Source organism: Epinephelus fuscoguttatus, linkage group LG15, assembly GCF_011397635.1.
Source record: "Epinephelus fuscoguttatus linkage group LG15, E.fuscoguttatus.final_Chr_v1".
NCBI classification, from domain to species: Eukaryota; Metazoa; Chordata; class Actinopteri; order Perciformes; family Serranidae; genus Epinephelus; species Epinephelus fuscoguttatus.
The window spans coordinates 16,048,854-16,065,469 of NC_064766.1; the positions used below are offsets into that span (position 1 = coordinate 16,048,854).

The window sequence follows — 16,616 nt, forward strand, 5'->3', positions numbered from 1 at the left end:
GAGTCTTGGAAATTCACAAACAGATCAGAGCACTTTTGGGTTGAGGCTTGAGTCATGCTACCTCTGTTTACTAAGCATACCACTGGATTAAATGTAATCAGAGACAATGTTTTTGCTACAATGCTCTTAATTATTTCAAGAACTGAAAACATTTGGTAAAATAAAATAAGTTTTCCTGCCTGCAAGGAGAAATCTGACAGGCCTGTTTTGTAGCAACATGGATTAGACTGAAGTGGATGCTTTGTGGAGGCTGGTCTCAAACCAGTAGGCGTCACTGTTTCTCACTGATGAACAGCTGGACAGCAGACCTGAGGAGGTGCAATGATCACTGAAAGTCTCTTGACATTTATAAAACCTTCCTGGACGTGATCGTGCGTGTTTAATGTTTATAAAGATGCAGATTAAATAATAAACCACGAGGCTGTATTTGTGTGAAGTAAAATAAGGTGAGGATTTGGGACACTTTATCTTTTAATACTTGTGGTATTTGCATCCATCTGTGTGTCCCACCTCTTGCTTCCAATTATCAAAGGGGGCTGGGGCCGGCTCCCAAACGAAGACTTCTGATTGGCTGAGTCAGGTGTCAATCACGGACTCGTCCTGCAGCCTCCTGTTGGTGAATACGATCCACACCAGAAGTCAGAAAGTCAAATTTCACCAAGGGGACAGAAGAGGGAAGGGGAACTATCCGGTAATTCTGAGTGTTCCTGACAAACTTCACAGTAAATACGTGAAATTAGATTTTCTTAAATGCGGAACGTTTCTCTTTGATGTAATTTTGTCCTATAAAAAGGGGGTTAATTGGACTTGAGGACTTGTTGGCTCCTTTCTCCGGCTTTTCCAGCGCAGCCTTTTTTTGCGCACCTGAGTCCGCCTCTCAACATGACTTTTACGCATCTGAGCTGCTGAACTATCGTGGTGACATTACTTACTGGTGACATGCCTGCCGTGGTGAGCCTCAAATGCGAGATATTTCTCTGTGGAATTACCACCGGAGTCCAGGTGTCATCAGGGAGAGCTGATGTGGCCGTTTGGAGGAGCGCACCAGTTTGATGTCAGCTGGGATTTGACAGAGCGCAGGAGTTTGGGATGCAAGAGAAACCTTAGAGAGACAATTCCCGGCTACTTTTACCTGGATTCAACACGGGCTGCCCGGAGCCATGGCCTCTGAGGTGGTGTGCGGGCTGGTTTTTAGGTTACTGCTGCCTATGTGTCTTGCAGCTGGTGAGTTCTTTCTTTAATCCACACTTTTTACGCATCTTAATTGGCCTTTTATAGAGCTGTGTGCGCGCCAGAGGGGGTGGGAGGTGGAGGGTGATTGATCAGTTCATACTTTATGCAATAATTTACCTAATATTACCCTATACATCAGTTCATTACACTTAAATGTAAGATTAAACCTCTTGAGATCCACATTTTTTGTGATTTTCTTCTATTTGGCATACCCAAATGGAAACGTTTATGACAGCAGAACTGTAAGGCCATGCAAGTATGAGGCCTCATATGAAAGTTAACATTATCCAGTGTCTGAAAATGTGCTTATTTGACATGTGGCTAAAACACAAACTAAATTACATCATATCAAACATGGCTCAAATTTATTTATTTTTTTTATTTTGTTCCTCGTCTATTATAAACCATATTTGAATAACAATAACTAGGACATGCTTTATGACAGACCATGCAGACCCCTTCTCTACCTTCTACATATTGTCAACCACACCTGTTTAACATTTCAGACCTCTAGGTTTGACCTTTTGGGAGCTGTGGGGATTTAAACTTTGTAGTGTTACTGTCTCCAAAACGTTTCCAAGTGCCAAAGGCTGTAGCTTATATTTAACGCTGTGTCTCTTGGCCCACTTTTTAACACTCCTATAAAAATCTGTGACTTTAATTAAAAATCTGAGATACACTACTGCACACCTGAAGTGTCTGAGTATGCAGAACCTGAAGGGCGGAAATGAAATTAATGATTGTGTGAACATTTAATTGATTTCTGTTATGATTTGTGATTGACCTCATGATACTGGAGGTCACAGTTCATTCACTGCTTAGGTCTGCCAGTTCGGAAACTGAGCCTAAACAAAAGCAATAGACTGCACAGAGTCACACGCCAGCCATTATATATGAATTACACACCCAGAGGCAGTGGTGTACCAGTGCTGTTCTTCACCTGGCTGTCACTTTTTATTGGATTTAGTAAAGGAAACATAACCGTGGAGCAGGCACTGCAGATACAGCCTTTCGGAGTCTCTGCACTCTGCACACTGTTTGTATATTTAGAAATCTATGATATTAAAAAACAGAAATATTAAGTGTTTTTTTTTCTGTTTTCCACGTTTGAAATGCTGAATTAATCAAATCACAAACCACTTTCCTTTCATGTATTCTGCTCAGAATAAAAACAGAATGTAAGGTTACCTCTGTGGTTCACACAGTGAATCAGACTGCATGTTTTTAAAGCATCAGAAATTAATTTCTGTGGTTTCTAGTGTGGTTTCTGAGTTTAGCTTGTTGCCTATTAATGAATCATCACTCTTGTTATCAGTTGTTCAGCTGCTAACTGGCCATTCAGTACATGCCTGTTAATGCCTATAGTGTAAAATTGCCTTGATAATGTTAGAGATTCATGTCTGGTGTTATGTCACATTCCTCAGAGTTTCAGTCAGCGGTGGAGGATTTTGGTTTGTTTACAGCATTTGTAACTTTGTTAAGAAAAGCGCTCTGCACAGACAAAGTTATTGTTGCTGTGTTAGTGAAAGTTTTCTTTGATTCACCCTTTTGCTATGCAGATTTAGAAGGCTTTGGCAGCTTGTTTGGATTTAGGAGTGACTTTTAGCAGCTTTAAACACACTGGGAAAGTCTCAGTTATTACTAGCTTCACTGAAGAAGAAGGCACACACTTAAAACGCTGATTTGTGGAGACTGAGCTCGAGGCATGATCACACCTTGCACACTCTATTAAATGCAGTTTACTTTGTGTTTTAAGCTGTAATCCTGTGGTAGGCCGCAAGTGAAAAATGATTAGCGTCTAACTGCCACTGAGGTTCCACTGTGGTGTCTGTGTAAGACTTATGGGGCTGAGGTACTTTTAAAGCTAACAGCATGCTTTCTATAGATAAGACCCACTCAGTACCACCATAATGCATCACTTGACAGCCCGACGCCCCCTTTATTTCCAAAAGCAATTGTGAGGCCATGCATTGTCTCCATTAATTCGTGGAAAGTCGTTTTAACAGTATGAATTAATAATGCGGCTGTGAGGGAGGGAAGAATTGCCTTTCCCTTTTATCGTAAACATACCTTTAATATTTTATGTTTTTTCAAAGTGCAAATGAGCACTTGTCATTCACTGCAGCTGTGCACAGTAACTGACAGGATGAAGGAAATGTAAAGTGGAAAGAGGGGAAAGTGTATAGGAACAGACGGCATATTTCTGCCATCAGCATCATCTGATCGGCAGCTTACTTTCCTTCATTGTTTCTGTTTGACAGTCAAAGATCCCATCTTAATTAAAACGGAATTGATCTGGTGTAAATCAATAACCATCAACCCATCAGCTATTTTTTCCATGATTATTTGGGACACTTGAGGCTGGAAGATGATTTTAGGTATCTTGTCTTTTCTCTGTTTTGGTTCGTCCATATTTTCAGATTTTTTGGCTTTGATGTCATGTGGTTTGACACAAAACAGAATTAAAAAAGTACATTTTTGGCCTGTCAGTGCTGAATAAACAGAGAGGAAACACACACCGCAGCACTGCAGATGTTATCTAACTTGAAACACCTACATTGCCCTTACTGTATATGTCCAATAGTGTAATATATGTTGCACACCGTCTCTTCTCTCACGTCCTAGTGAAAGACTTGTCTGCTGACGTTACATAGTCCGTGTTTCCTGTTGGCCATCTGACAGCACCTCTATTGAGAAGCACAAAACTGCTGGGCCCATGTGTACACAGTGCCCTCTACCACTAACTAACACACACACACACACACACACACACACACACACACACACACACACACACACACACACATTTGCACACAGCTACAGTTTTGCTGATCAAACAGGCTGCTGTTTATGTGTTTACTGACAGAGTTTGGAGTGTGAACATGATTTTGAGCATTCACTTTCCCATATGTCTGATCCGATATCAAACTAGTGGTTTGAATGTGCAGAGTTGCAGGTTGGATGTCGGGTCAAACAGAAACAGGCATGAACTGAGGTTAAAGATGATGTGCAAATGCTTCGCTGGTTGGAGCAACAGTGCAGTCATAATGCTTTAGGTGTTAACTTTCAGTTAATAAGACAAAAGAAATTCAAATTCAAGCTAATCTGTTTGTCGTGCTGTGTCACAAATGTTGAGGCAGACCGTTGGCACCATCAGGATGCTGCAGAGGAGAGGTTGCTGTGTAAAAATAATGCTTCTAAACCACTGAAATTCTACTTGTCTAATGCACGGATATATTAAGAGGTCTTGTGATAACAAACTATTTCAATATATAAACACAGGAAATAGAACTGTTCAAGCGAAACAACATTTAAGTATGTAAATCAAGCAGAAACAGAGCAGTTACATCTGGCAATGTGGTAGAAATGTAGTTAAGGTGTAGTTAATTTACTTAAGGTCATGTAAAGAAAAACAAGCCTTTTGGTTTTAGTTGTAAACTCATTGTTTAACATAAAAGATCAATTAAAAAAGGGCTCAAATGTGCCTTTAATAAAATGAGAACTTAGACTAATACGGTGCTATAAACACAGACCAGTAATATTGTCTGTCAGAGGTGTTCAGGTTGTAGTGAGGTCTCATTTTATCCATCATCAGACATTAAATAATCAGAAAAGTGCTTCATATAAACTTGCTGTGTTAGTTCAGTGTGTAAACCAATCAGGACTATAGATGTGCACACAAGAAAATAACAAAGAAAAATTGTAATAAAAGAAAAAACAGAAGCACTCAGTGGTGAGAAACCACATCACATTCAGAGTATAATAGAGACACATGAAAAACAGAGCTGTGGGAGAATTCACGGTTGTAAGTAAATGTTTGATATAGAAGAACTTGTTTCAGCTTTGAGTTTAATTGTCTGAACACTAAAACTGTAGCTTATTAGAATTAAACTAGCTATGGTTTGTTCATTTTTGCTGTGTGGTAGCTAGGCAGTACACTAGCATGCTAATGTAACAAAGCTAGTAACTGACTTAAATGTGACTAACTTCTGAAATGTTTCTTATAAGTTACCAAAAAATTGAATTAAAAACAACAAAACACCCATTTACTCAATTCAGTTACATTGGCTACACTTCAATTAGCGTTATTGCTAAAACAACCTAACTTGTTCTGCTTTAACAGTTAGCGTTAGCTACTTATGCTAGCTAATGTTAGCAACAACAACGTTAGCAAATTTTGGTTGATTTTATGACTCTTTTGTACCCATGCTTCTGTAAATACTGTAGCTATAGTATTTACCATTACACAGTCAGCATGATAGTGTAATTATTTAATTTAACTAGTAACACTATTTGGCTATAAGCTAGTGCCTACTCAAACTGGCTTCTAGCAATAGCTAGTTAGTAGCTAGCAAGCCAGTGATAGTTAGCTAGCTAACAAACAGACATGTTAGCTTAAAAAAAAAAAAAAGAAGTAAATCAGTATATACACACATAGACAATGGGAGACTAGTGGTAAAACTGAAATGTATTTCTGATTCCTGAAAATTAGGTCTAAAATTTCAGATGTTCAGTTTGTCCAGTTGTCAATAAATGTATCCTTTAGGGTTCTCAAGTTTAAATTAATTTCTTCCTTATTACATTAATATTGAATACTAAGTCACTCCATTCATCAACACTAGGTATTTCTTATTTCAGCCATATCTTGTTAAGAGTTTTCTTGCAGCACCAGTATTATTCTCAGCAAATATTTAGGCTATCCTTCTTCCTCCATTTGAGTTCCTCCAGTCTAATTAGGTATATCGGCTTGACACTAAAATTTATTTTGGTTTCCAGGATGCTGTGAATTTTAGCCCGAAATTGAGCCACAAGGGACAGGTCCAAAATATATGAAAATGATTTGTACCTGCAGGATCTCCAACAGGCTGATTGGAATAAAATTTCTTCTGGGCAGGAGTACAGAAATACATTCTCTCCACAATGGAGAGCTTATTGTTTAAATATGAGGTTTCATTTATTTATTCGTCAAAAGACAGAAAATTAATTGGCAACCATTTTAAAAAAAAATTAATCATTTAGCTCAATTTTCAAGCAAGAATGGCAAAACAAATCATAGTTTCCAGGTTATGAAATACAAATATTTTCAGTTTTCTATGACAGTAAATTAAGCATGTTTGGGTTTGGACTTCTAATCAGACAAAATAAGGCCAATGAAAGCATCAACTTGAACTTTGGAGGCATGGAATTTTTTTAAATTTGTTGATATTTTATAGGCCAAGCGCTCAGTCAGGAAAATAATCCAGAGATAGATAATAAAAAAATAGTTGTCAGTTGCAGCCCTGAATGAAATAGCTCCAAAAAGCTGTGTCATCTGAAAGGCTTTTTTTTGACTCAGTGAACAGTTTTTGTTAAAATCAGTATTTGGATTCTGGATATGACATCCATCACCCACTTAGTTTCAAGACTCTGATGAAAACAGTAATGCTCTGCTCAGTGGTGGTATAGCCCTGATGTGGTATGCTCTTCATTATTTTCTTCAGAGGGGTTTAAATTCCTCTGTTATCGCCCAGTGCTCGGCCAAGCCAGGCACCACACCACCTTATCTTCTATCATGACATTTATGTTTTTGGGCTCAAACTCTGAAGTCAGTTGGCCTTGATTTCACATTTAAGGCCGCTTTGCTTTGCTCTCATGTTTAGGCTTTGTGTGGCTGTAATAATAGCTTTTACTGGGAGAGACAAAAGCCTGATTCAGACGTGAATGGGGAGTTTTTGCAGTAATCTGATGTCTGAAAACAACGGCAGTTTATTTTCATTCCCTGTGTAAAAATCCTCAGATGGTGAGTCATACAGCGAAGGCAAATGGTCAGGAAGGCTGCGGTCAAGTAGCAGTGGGAGCATGCAGATGTAGATCGATTATCTGTATAGATACAAAGGGACTTCTTTAGATTTGTAACTCTGAGCAGATGAATCATGTTGGCAGCAGGCTCTGGACTAAAAACGTGGGGAGGTTTAGGGCTTATTTAATGCTACATTTAACGAAGATAAAATGGGAGTGGGTGTGGATAGAAATGGCACGGCGTGTGAGACCAAAAACTGAAGATTGTGAGTCATTCACCCTAGAGGCTTAGGTTGAAAAAGTACCTCACCTACTTGTTGAAAATGTTTTGAAAAAGGACACGAAAAAATGATGAACAGTAATGATGAAGTGCGTTTTTTATGTTGCTATATTGGTGGTTGGACTGTCTGGCATGTTGAACAGTTGAGCATACTTGAAACTTTATCACATGATCTACAGATGTTGGTGGTTTTCTCAACGATGACAGCCCCCCGTAACATTTATTAACTTTTGTTAGTTTTCATTGGTCTGTATCTGGGCACGGAGAAAAACCATGAGGACTCACTGTAGGGCTCCAGCAAGGGATAAGTCAGAGCCAAGTCAAATGTCAATGAATAGGTCCTTTGAGTGCTCAAAGATAAATAAAAGCACCATTTTCAGCAGTTAAGTGTAATTTTTCAGTAGTTCAAGACCAGTAGCTGCCCAGACGGGCTGATCTCTGTGACTTAGACGGTAACTCACGCAGACGACCTGGTTGTAAACTTTGTGCTTGTTGATATAACCGCTTAGAGAAATTTGGGAGGTCAGACTGTATGTCCACATTTTGTACAAGGTTACTATTTACTTCTCTCTCTCACTACCTCCTGATGTAAAAATGTTCAAAGAAATGCAGTGTGGGAAGTGGCTTATTACATATTTTGCATATGCTAAAGGAGAACCTGAAAAACTGTGGCTTGTAAATGTGATGTAAAATATTATCTGACCTGATTGTACAGCTGTAAGAAGTACCAAAGCATCCAAACTCAAAATGTGTTTGCATGCATGTAATACAGGCTTCACTGGGGAAATGTGTTTGCTACAGCGTGGTTCATTTTGAATGCGTTAATTGATGTTCAATCAGCAGGTAATGTGAGCTGTTTAACTGTAAAAGCCCTGATCAGGGGTGATGGTCAGTCCAACTCTGGGAAATGAGGTGCGTTACAGATCAATACATCAATTAATGGTTTTTGGAAGTCATGTTTGCACTCAGGCGATTTAACTTTCATCATGAGCTCAAAAGACTTCCTTCATGTGCTGTGAAGGGGTGTGGGTGTGTATATATGTGTGTGCATGTGTGTATGGGGACTGTTCGGGAAAGTGTGTGGAGTTACATAATCTAGTGTCATGTGTGCTGACACATCCTGAATACTGAAACAGGGAGTTAGAATTCAGGCTTGACTGAAGAGTAGGGCTGTAACAATCTATCTGTGTAACAAATATTTTCCTTATAGATTAATCTGCTAATAAGTAATTTTCTTGGTTGATCTGTAAAGTCTGCGCTGTCAGAAAACAATTTAAACAATTACTTAAGTAGGGAGGAAACAGTGTTTGTTTCACTGTCTAGCCATGATCCTTCATTTGCCTGATGTCCATTGTATCCTTAACATTCATCACTGACATAAATTCAATGAAATGACATTTAATAAATTAAGGCAATGCAAAAATTGCATCGATTACAGTGAAACTATCACTATACTTACAGCTATTACAGGTCATTTAATACCTCGATTAAAAATGCCTTAAACCAAACACTTAATTCCAGACACCGGTCCTGACATTTCACACTTCATGCTGCATGTTGTTGTGATTCATTTTATGTTTTGACAACCAACAGTTGTTTGCCTGCTAAAAACATCAGAGGTCCATCATGCATTTTACAGACATCTGGTGTGTGACACCACTCTGTTTCAAAACACTGAGATATTTTGTTTCGTTTACTTTTTTATAAATAAAAGATCCAGTTTCAGTGATGCTCACAGTCCATGAAATGCTGTGAGATTCCTTCAATATGAAATCTTAAAGCTGTCTTTTATGAGGCACGATACAACAAGCACAGACCACAGGCAACTCTGTCAGTTGTTTCTTTCAACACCTAAGGATTATTGGGTGATTACTGTACATTAAAACAACCGTCAATAGCCTGCATGTCTGAATTAAGCCCAGGTTCTTTTGTGGTGCTGGTCAGATAAACAGATAATGAGGCTTCTGAGTGTAAAGTTTGGTTAGAGGAATGTTCTGGCTTTTTATGACCATGAGCAGCTTTTCTACATCAGGAACATTTTAATGAGTTTCACCACATGTTTCTCTCAAATCTGTGTTTAGTTGATCTCAATGACGACTCCTCATCAGGCAGCTTGTTACAACTGCCAGCTTCTGCACTTTATTTACTGTTAAACGTTATGCAATGCTCACAAGTGGTATTTAAACGGACCCTTGTTTATTTTAATCAAACGGTGGATTTGCTGTTTAATCTGCATTTGTGTCTTTGTTTCTGCAGCTTGCCTGTTCAGGTACAATGCCCTGTCCTTCGTCTACCTCATCTATCTCCTGCTTATCCCACTCTTTGCAGAGCCCACAAGCACAACAATGCAGGGTAAGATCTAAAGTGTAACTCTTCTTTGATACTTCAGTTTTGATTGCTTTGGCTTTGTCCATCACCTGAAGAATCTTGACTGTTTCCCAAAAGCTTCCAGTTTGAATTGCAATATTGTTCTCTGTAATGTACACCAGCCCTTCTCCAGGGGACTTGAATTTCCTTGAGATGAGGATGGATTTGGCACATAGTTCAGTCCATGAAAGGTAATATCAGTTAGTGTGGGCATGAGTCCATTTGTAATAATAAAAAGGATCCACGGCCAGCCAGATCTGAGATAGAACAATGTCATCTATCAAGCCCTGATCTGATGTCCACTTGATGAAAATTAATATTTTAGGTTTAGGTTTGGTTTATTTGCACAAATAATGTCTACGCTGATGTTAAAAAAACTGAACACACAAGCTGCTGAGAAAAAAAAAACAAAAATTGAGATGAGGGCTGTTTTTGATAATGGCTAACCACAAGTTGCTCCTAAGGCTCCACAGATTCCTTAGATGGATTTAATTTGTAATACCATAATCTGCATGCATTTGACAAGAGTGTTATTAGTTAATTCAGTTGATGTGAAGGTTGCTATTTAAACTCTTTGGTATTTTGGTTTAGAAAAGAGTTCAGTTAATGAAAGCCACCCCTAAATTGGTGAGCTATCTTCCACATCGTCCTTCGACGACTATGCATTGGCCACTCGCGATCGAAAGAAAATAACCTTGTACAGTACCTCTGAGGCTGATCTTTATGAGACCAAGGTGACTGTTCTCCTTACAGATGATGAATGTGGGATTGCAGTCACCAACTTCAGCCGCGCCTTTATGCACTCCCCTCACCGCAAAACACAACACACGTAATGTGGGTTTCTGTAGAAGACCACATGCAGTGTTTAATAATACATAAACCCATATTGGTGGAGGGAACAACATCCAGTCCGAGAGCCGTCTCTGCTCGTCTCCAGCTGAAATAACAATCAGGAAGTAAAGGAGGAAGAGAGGGAGAGGAGGGAGCAGAGAAAGTGGACCACTTACACTCTCATCAATAGTTAAAGAGAGAAGTCTTCTAGTAAAGCTCAGTGTTCATGCATCTGATAGCCGTTGACTTCAAACGTAGGTCAACCCATGGCAGTTACACGGGTCCTTTTTATAAATATTAAGACTGTCAAAAGGCTCATTTATACTTACTTACGAAACCAGATACTTTAAATTAAAACGTACCTGTCACTGCCAACATACTTTCATGTGTTCTTTATGTTGGTATAGATACATTTAATAGATGGTAGTAGACCGCAGAGTCAAAAGTTTCTGACGACAACAAACATGGCAACATTATAAGAGGTCCTAGTGATGTACCATTTAATGGAGGCAGTGTTGTAGACAGTTGTGGTCTCTGAGGCCATTAAATACATCGCAACATGTGGATGGAGAATTCTTTTTACTATATCACTGAGTCTTTCTGTTCCACCATTTTTTAATTTTCTTTGTCGTGTCCTTCAATCATATCTCACTTAAACTATGCTATACTTTCCCCACGATCTCTTGTGGGACTGGTCCATTTTGTCCATATCCTCAAGCTTTCAGAAAACGTGCACAATTTTGGCCGAAATTAACGCATAGAACGGTCAGAAGGCTCCGTCCATGTCCGCAAACGTCTCTAACATTGAGCACAAATGAGCCATTGTTAGTCTGAAACATGAAGTGGGCCTGTAGCCCAAATATCCTGTACCCCTACTTGTTGCCCAAATATCTGACACTTTAACACCACCAAGACATGACAAATCAAACTCAAGCAGAGCTACAAATGTAGATTATGTAATTTCTTAAATTCCGAGCATTGATTAACACCCCCAAAAACTCACCTCTGTTCATTGAAATTCCATGTTTTTCTTTTTTTTTCTATGAAAAAAAATCCCTTCATGTTGTCTAATATCTTAGATGTTACTCTACACCTTTGCCTTGATTAGTATTTGCAGATCTATGGATATGCAAATTAGCACCACCGCTCAGCTGCTCTCTTACAGCTCGAGCATACCTGTTCACCTTCAACTCTACTCATCAAACCCACAAACCTCTGCTTGTAAATATTAATAGATTACACGAGTTTTCAGCTCGACTATCAAACAGCCAGTGATGTGATGGTTGTGTTACATAAACCTAAGATAAAGGGACATAAGAGACTGTCTGAAGTGAGCAGCTGAGAGGAACCAGCTCACGGCTGTTCTCCTGGGGTTGCCTTAATTCCTTTAGGTACACAGTAATTCACTGAAGTTTACATTTAGAGTTGAGAATGCATGCATGCGTTCTGCCAGTTGAGGTTTCCCCCAAACAGATGTGTCCTGGCAGAGCAGGTGGCGCAAGTTTCAAAATGAAATCAACAGACATAAAACGACGTCTGAATGCTATTTATTAAAGGCTGTTGTATGATTAAAAATAATTCACTAGGCTTAATATTTTTATATCTCCAAACTAAAAGAGCCAGTCTACAAAAGCTTTCAAATGTTTGAAGAATATGGTCATCTAAAGGTAATCAAAATAGTACAACACTGTCCCACCTCACAGTAGAACAACTTCTTAAAGGGGTACTTTGCCAAATTTCAACCAGCTTTGTGTCCTAACAGTGTGGGTAGTATGTGTAAAGGAATTATGGTAAACTTTGCTCCATCTTACCAGCACTCAGATACCCCTACTCATCTCACAGCTTAAATCCGCTGATTGAGTGTATTGCATCATCTTGCGTATTTTCTCTGGCTCTAGGGCTGTTGCTACAATCTGTGGTTCAACCCCGAACTGTTACACAAGGGAGATATTAAATCAAATTTGAACCAAGATTCTGTTACTGTCTTGCCTGTTTCTTGCCTAAAATGGTGTCAGAAACATAGTTTAGTGAATTGTTTGGCTGTAACATGAGAATTTGTGAACAAGAGCAGGTGACATGCTGTTTCCTGTACTGTAAAAATGGTGGCTGAAAATACTGAGGTCAGACTGTAAAACTATTTCAGTGTTTCAGGTACAGATATTAGCTCACCATTTAACTTTAATTTGAGATACTTTGTTTCCGGTTGGCTGCCATATTGTTTTCTGTAGCAGAATGGCCAAGCTTGCATTACGTCACCCATCAGTGGGAGCATTTATTAATATAGTAAAGCACAGTGCATTCAGCTAGGTTTTGTGCCTCTTGAGCAAAAGTAAATGCCACAGCCCTTTTCCTCTGTTTCTCTAGTTGTATCGCACCAGTATTTGCATCTTTTTCCTCCATAACAGTGTAGCTTTATGAAAAGACCATATTTCCAGCAGTGAAAAACTTCTTCAAGGCTCTGAATTTTAAGCTCATTCACTCTTGTTCTCATTTTTGATTAACTAAAATAAACAATAAGATCTCACTGAAGCACCGAAGCTCTTTTTGTCGAGGAGGCCGTGCTTGTGAACTGAAGTTGGCAGCTTTTATTTATATAACCTTTAACCAGGCATTGTTGTGTTTACTGTAGCATGATTGTGTACAGCAGCAAAAACACAAAAGAAAAGAACATCACACATGTAAGTTGCCTCAGGTGCAGAAAGTAGTAGTTATTCTTCTAGTGTAACACCTGCCAGGACATCTGTCTGCCTCAGCTGTCTGTCATCAGGGAGGGAACTGCCGGCTGAGAGAGAAGCGGTATGAGGAAGTTTGAGCAAGCAGGGTCTTAGTAACAGGATTATTTTTGACTGATTATGAAATGATTGGAAACTATTATCATTGCAGGTTATTTTAAGTAAATATTTGTCAGATTATTGAGGGAAAAGGGATTTAGTTTTAAGCACCACATGATTTTATAGACTTTTTAAATAACAGCTGGTTATGGTTGAGGATGATTGTGATTGCACTGCCAATATTTATGTGTTCTATTTAATTATCAATTGTCCTTTTAACTTCAGATTGTATACATTTAGGATGAGAAGCAGTTTTAAAGTAATTACTACACTGTGGCTTTAATTATGTAGGGAATATAATCTTGAGCAGATAATCAGAATCTGTAGTTACAACTTGACAGTTATCTCCTGCCTCCTGGCTATGGTATGTGGCATTTAAATTGCTCACTTAATTAACGCATGAAAACCATCCAGGACAAAGTCACAACATTACACATCTGATCGTGCAGAAAAGAGACTACATTTTTGAATTGTTTTAGATGGAGTTAGGAGAGGGATTGACCTAAATTCAGCGCTTTGTTTTGATGGTCTGTTTCATTTTGTCTGTTGAATCTCAAAAGGACATGCGGCAGTTAAATCTGTAAAGTTAATCCAAACCAAATGTTAGACATGAATAATTCATTAGGTGTAATTTACTTTAAAAAGCCACAGCAGCGCAATATGCCCAAGGACATGTCAGTGTACAAGACTCCAGTCCTAACTGGAGAGAAACAATATCTTATGCAACTTGTTGTTGTTGTTTGTGATTTACTCTCTAATGTCGTAATTGCAGTATTTGGCTCCACATCCCCTTGAAGGCATTCAATTCTCAGTGGAGGTGAACAAAATCTAAACTGTTGCTCTCATATGGGCAACAGGCATTTTAAGAGCCTTTACAGTAGGTACTATATGCCTTGTTGAATGGGCACTGACATGACAATTTCCCCTTGGGGAGTATTTTAGTACTGTTGCATGAATTTGTATAAATATTTGATGTTATGGATGATTTATCAGGTTTATGTTTTAGGTAGTAGACTTCTAACAGAGGGTGTCTGGCTTTAACGCCTCTCCTAGTTTGGCTTTTTAAAAACTCCATCTTCTTCAAACCTTTTTAGGACTTGAGACAGTTTTCTCCTTTGTATTGTCTGGCAGGCAGTGGTGGAAGAAAAATATTTAAGAGTGAAGTAAAAGCAGCAATACCAGAGTATATACTGTTTTAAGTAAAGTCCTGCATTCAGAATCTTACTTATGTAAAAGTGCACAAGTATTTGCATCGAATACAGACAATGACAACTTTTCAAGTTTTTTTGAACTTTTTTTTGGCGGTTCCAAGTAATAGGCTATTATTGTTGGTGCTGCTGTCACAAAGACAGCAGTTGGATTGGTTTCCATTTTCCTCAGAGCCTATCAACTGGTCTCCACAGTTACTTTGGTTGTTCTACTGTCTGCCATTTCCATTACTGAGGACAGTACCACAAAGAACTGATACTCTTTGGTTTCTGGGGATAGCTACTGGTAGCTACGGGGTAAAACAAAAAGTGCCATCCTACTTTTGTTTTGGTTGCACAATGAATTTACGCACTTTTTTGTGCCGTAAATTCAGCCCAGAATTAACCCTTTGCTAAGTCCTGCCCTTTGAACGCAGAATGGCCAGTCAGTCAGCTCTAACAAGGGTCTGATAACTACACGGCTGTGCTCTATTGACTCTTATACAGATGTTTCAGATTTGCTTCATTTTCAGGCTAATTTTGTGGATTTTGTGCTACATGTTGTGCCTGGGGCATGTGTAATAGTGATACTTGTTAAATCAAAACCTGAAAAGTGTAGGCTTAGCTAGCAACTGAAGGTATGCTGAATATAAACAAATGCTGCTTTTGCTTTTTAGTCATTGTAACAGTGAATAAAAACCTACCCTGCTTTACAGGAACATTTGAGGAAAAAAAACTTTGCTGATATTCAACCAGCTGTTTGTCATTGCAGTGTGTGCGAACAGTGTTTGGCTGTCCTTGGACTTCTGGGTGGAGGCCCAGGTGCTGGTGGCATGGGGGGAAGCCAAACACCCAGGGCCTGCCCTAGAAGTTGGGGGGGCCTAAGTGGATTTGCTTTACTCCTGAAAGTAACTGGTTGCCACTTCTCATGGCACTAAACCAACATATGTGTATTGTAAATATTAGTTAAAGCACTCATAATGTACAAATAAACATATGAAGACTAAAGTGGGACCTATTTGCAGCAACACTATCTTCAAATTTTATACAGTGATTACAGTATTTCTCTTTTATCCCCCTAACCAATGAATGGTCCTTCTCAGGGCCCTTTGTTTGATCTGGTTAAGGTTTGATGCACATCTGAGTATTGTGTTCTAATCTGAGAGGGCTGAATCTCACTGTCTGATAAAGGATATGATAAAAAGAAGGCATGAAAAAAGACATGATGCATAAGGCAACCATATAGTAAAGAACATACATTTAAAATATCTAAAAAATATTCTGTTAAGTCTGGTACAGTGATCAAATGAGAAAGAATGACAAGAAGGAGCACTGTTTCAATAAAATGGTAATGTAAAATTCCCCAAAAAAGGGTGCAAATTTCTAGAAACAGATAAAACATAGGCTTAAACATTTTAATAGTGATAGTATTTGTTGAAGACGGCTGCACTGGGTCTGTGTTAGTGCTGACTGAGGCTGGATGTGGATTTACTGAATCATCTCCCCCACTGACAAATTGAAGCATAGCACCTGCATATTATAGATAACAATACTATTCTCCCAGATTTCCTTTGATACATTTTCAGAAATAAAACTATACAATGGCTTGGCACATTTATGCATGCTCACACACAACGAGGTTATCTTTTACATCTGCAGTTTATAAACACTGTTGCCCATTGCCGTTTATCAAACACAGTAAATGTGTGTATTTCACTCTCACTTTTGTCAGTCACAACGTGACAGAACACAGCCTAGGAGTGACTGGCAAACCAGCAGGACACAGACAGACTGAGAGAATCACGTTAGCAGGAAAGACAGCTTAATGTTACTGTAATTTGCTGACATCAACCTTGGAGATGAGAAAACACAGATTACCTGATTGCTGTTCCTGCAATTCACTCTCACAGTGTTTTTTTTTCCACTTTTATTGACCAGAACGATAGTTCCCTCTCATCCTCTCATGGAAGTTGTAAACATTGACACCTGCTTTGACACAAGGTGGAGGTGGGGCCTTGCTTAATTTGCAGATACACCTTACACAACTTAAGTAGTGGGCGTCAGGCTGCCCTGCTCTGTTTGTGGGACCCTGGGGGCCCTGTGTTCACC

At 39.0% G+C, this 16,616-nt stretch overlaps 1 protein-coding gene across 3 annotated transcripts in view; it reads left to right on the forward strand.

Annotated features, from left to right (window-relative positions):
* Positions 1 to 626: 626 nt before the first annotated feature.
* Positions 627 to 16,616, forward strand: part of LOC125901692 (piezo-type mechanosensitive ion channel component 2) — a 111,745-nt gene continuing 95,755 nt past the window's right edge. For all 3 annotated transcript variants that reach the window (XM_049597518.1, XM_049597520.1, XM_049597519.1), the window contains exons 1-2: positions 627 to 1,224; positions 9,548 to 9,643. In XM_049597518.1, coding sequence (XP_049453475.1) covers positions 1,161 to 1,224; positions 9,548 to 9,643 — 160 coding nt within the window. In that variant the 5' untranslated portion in view covers positions 627 to 1,160. The remainder of the gene's footprint in view (positions 1,225 to 9,547; positions 9,644 to 16,616) is intronic.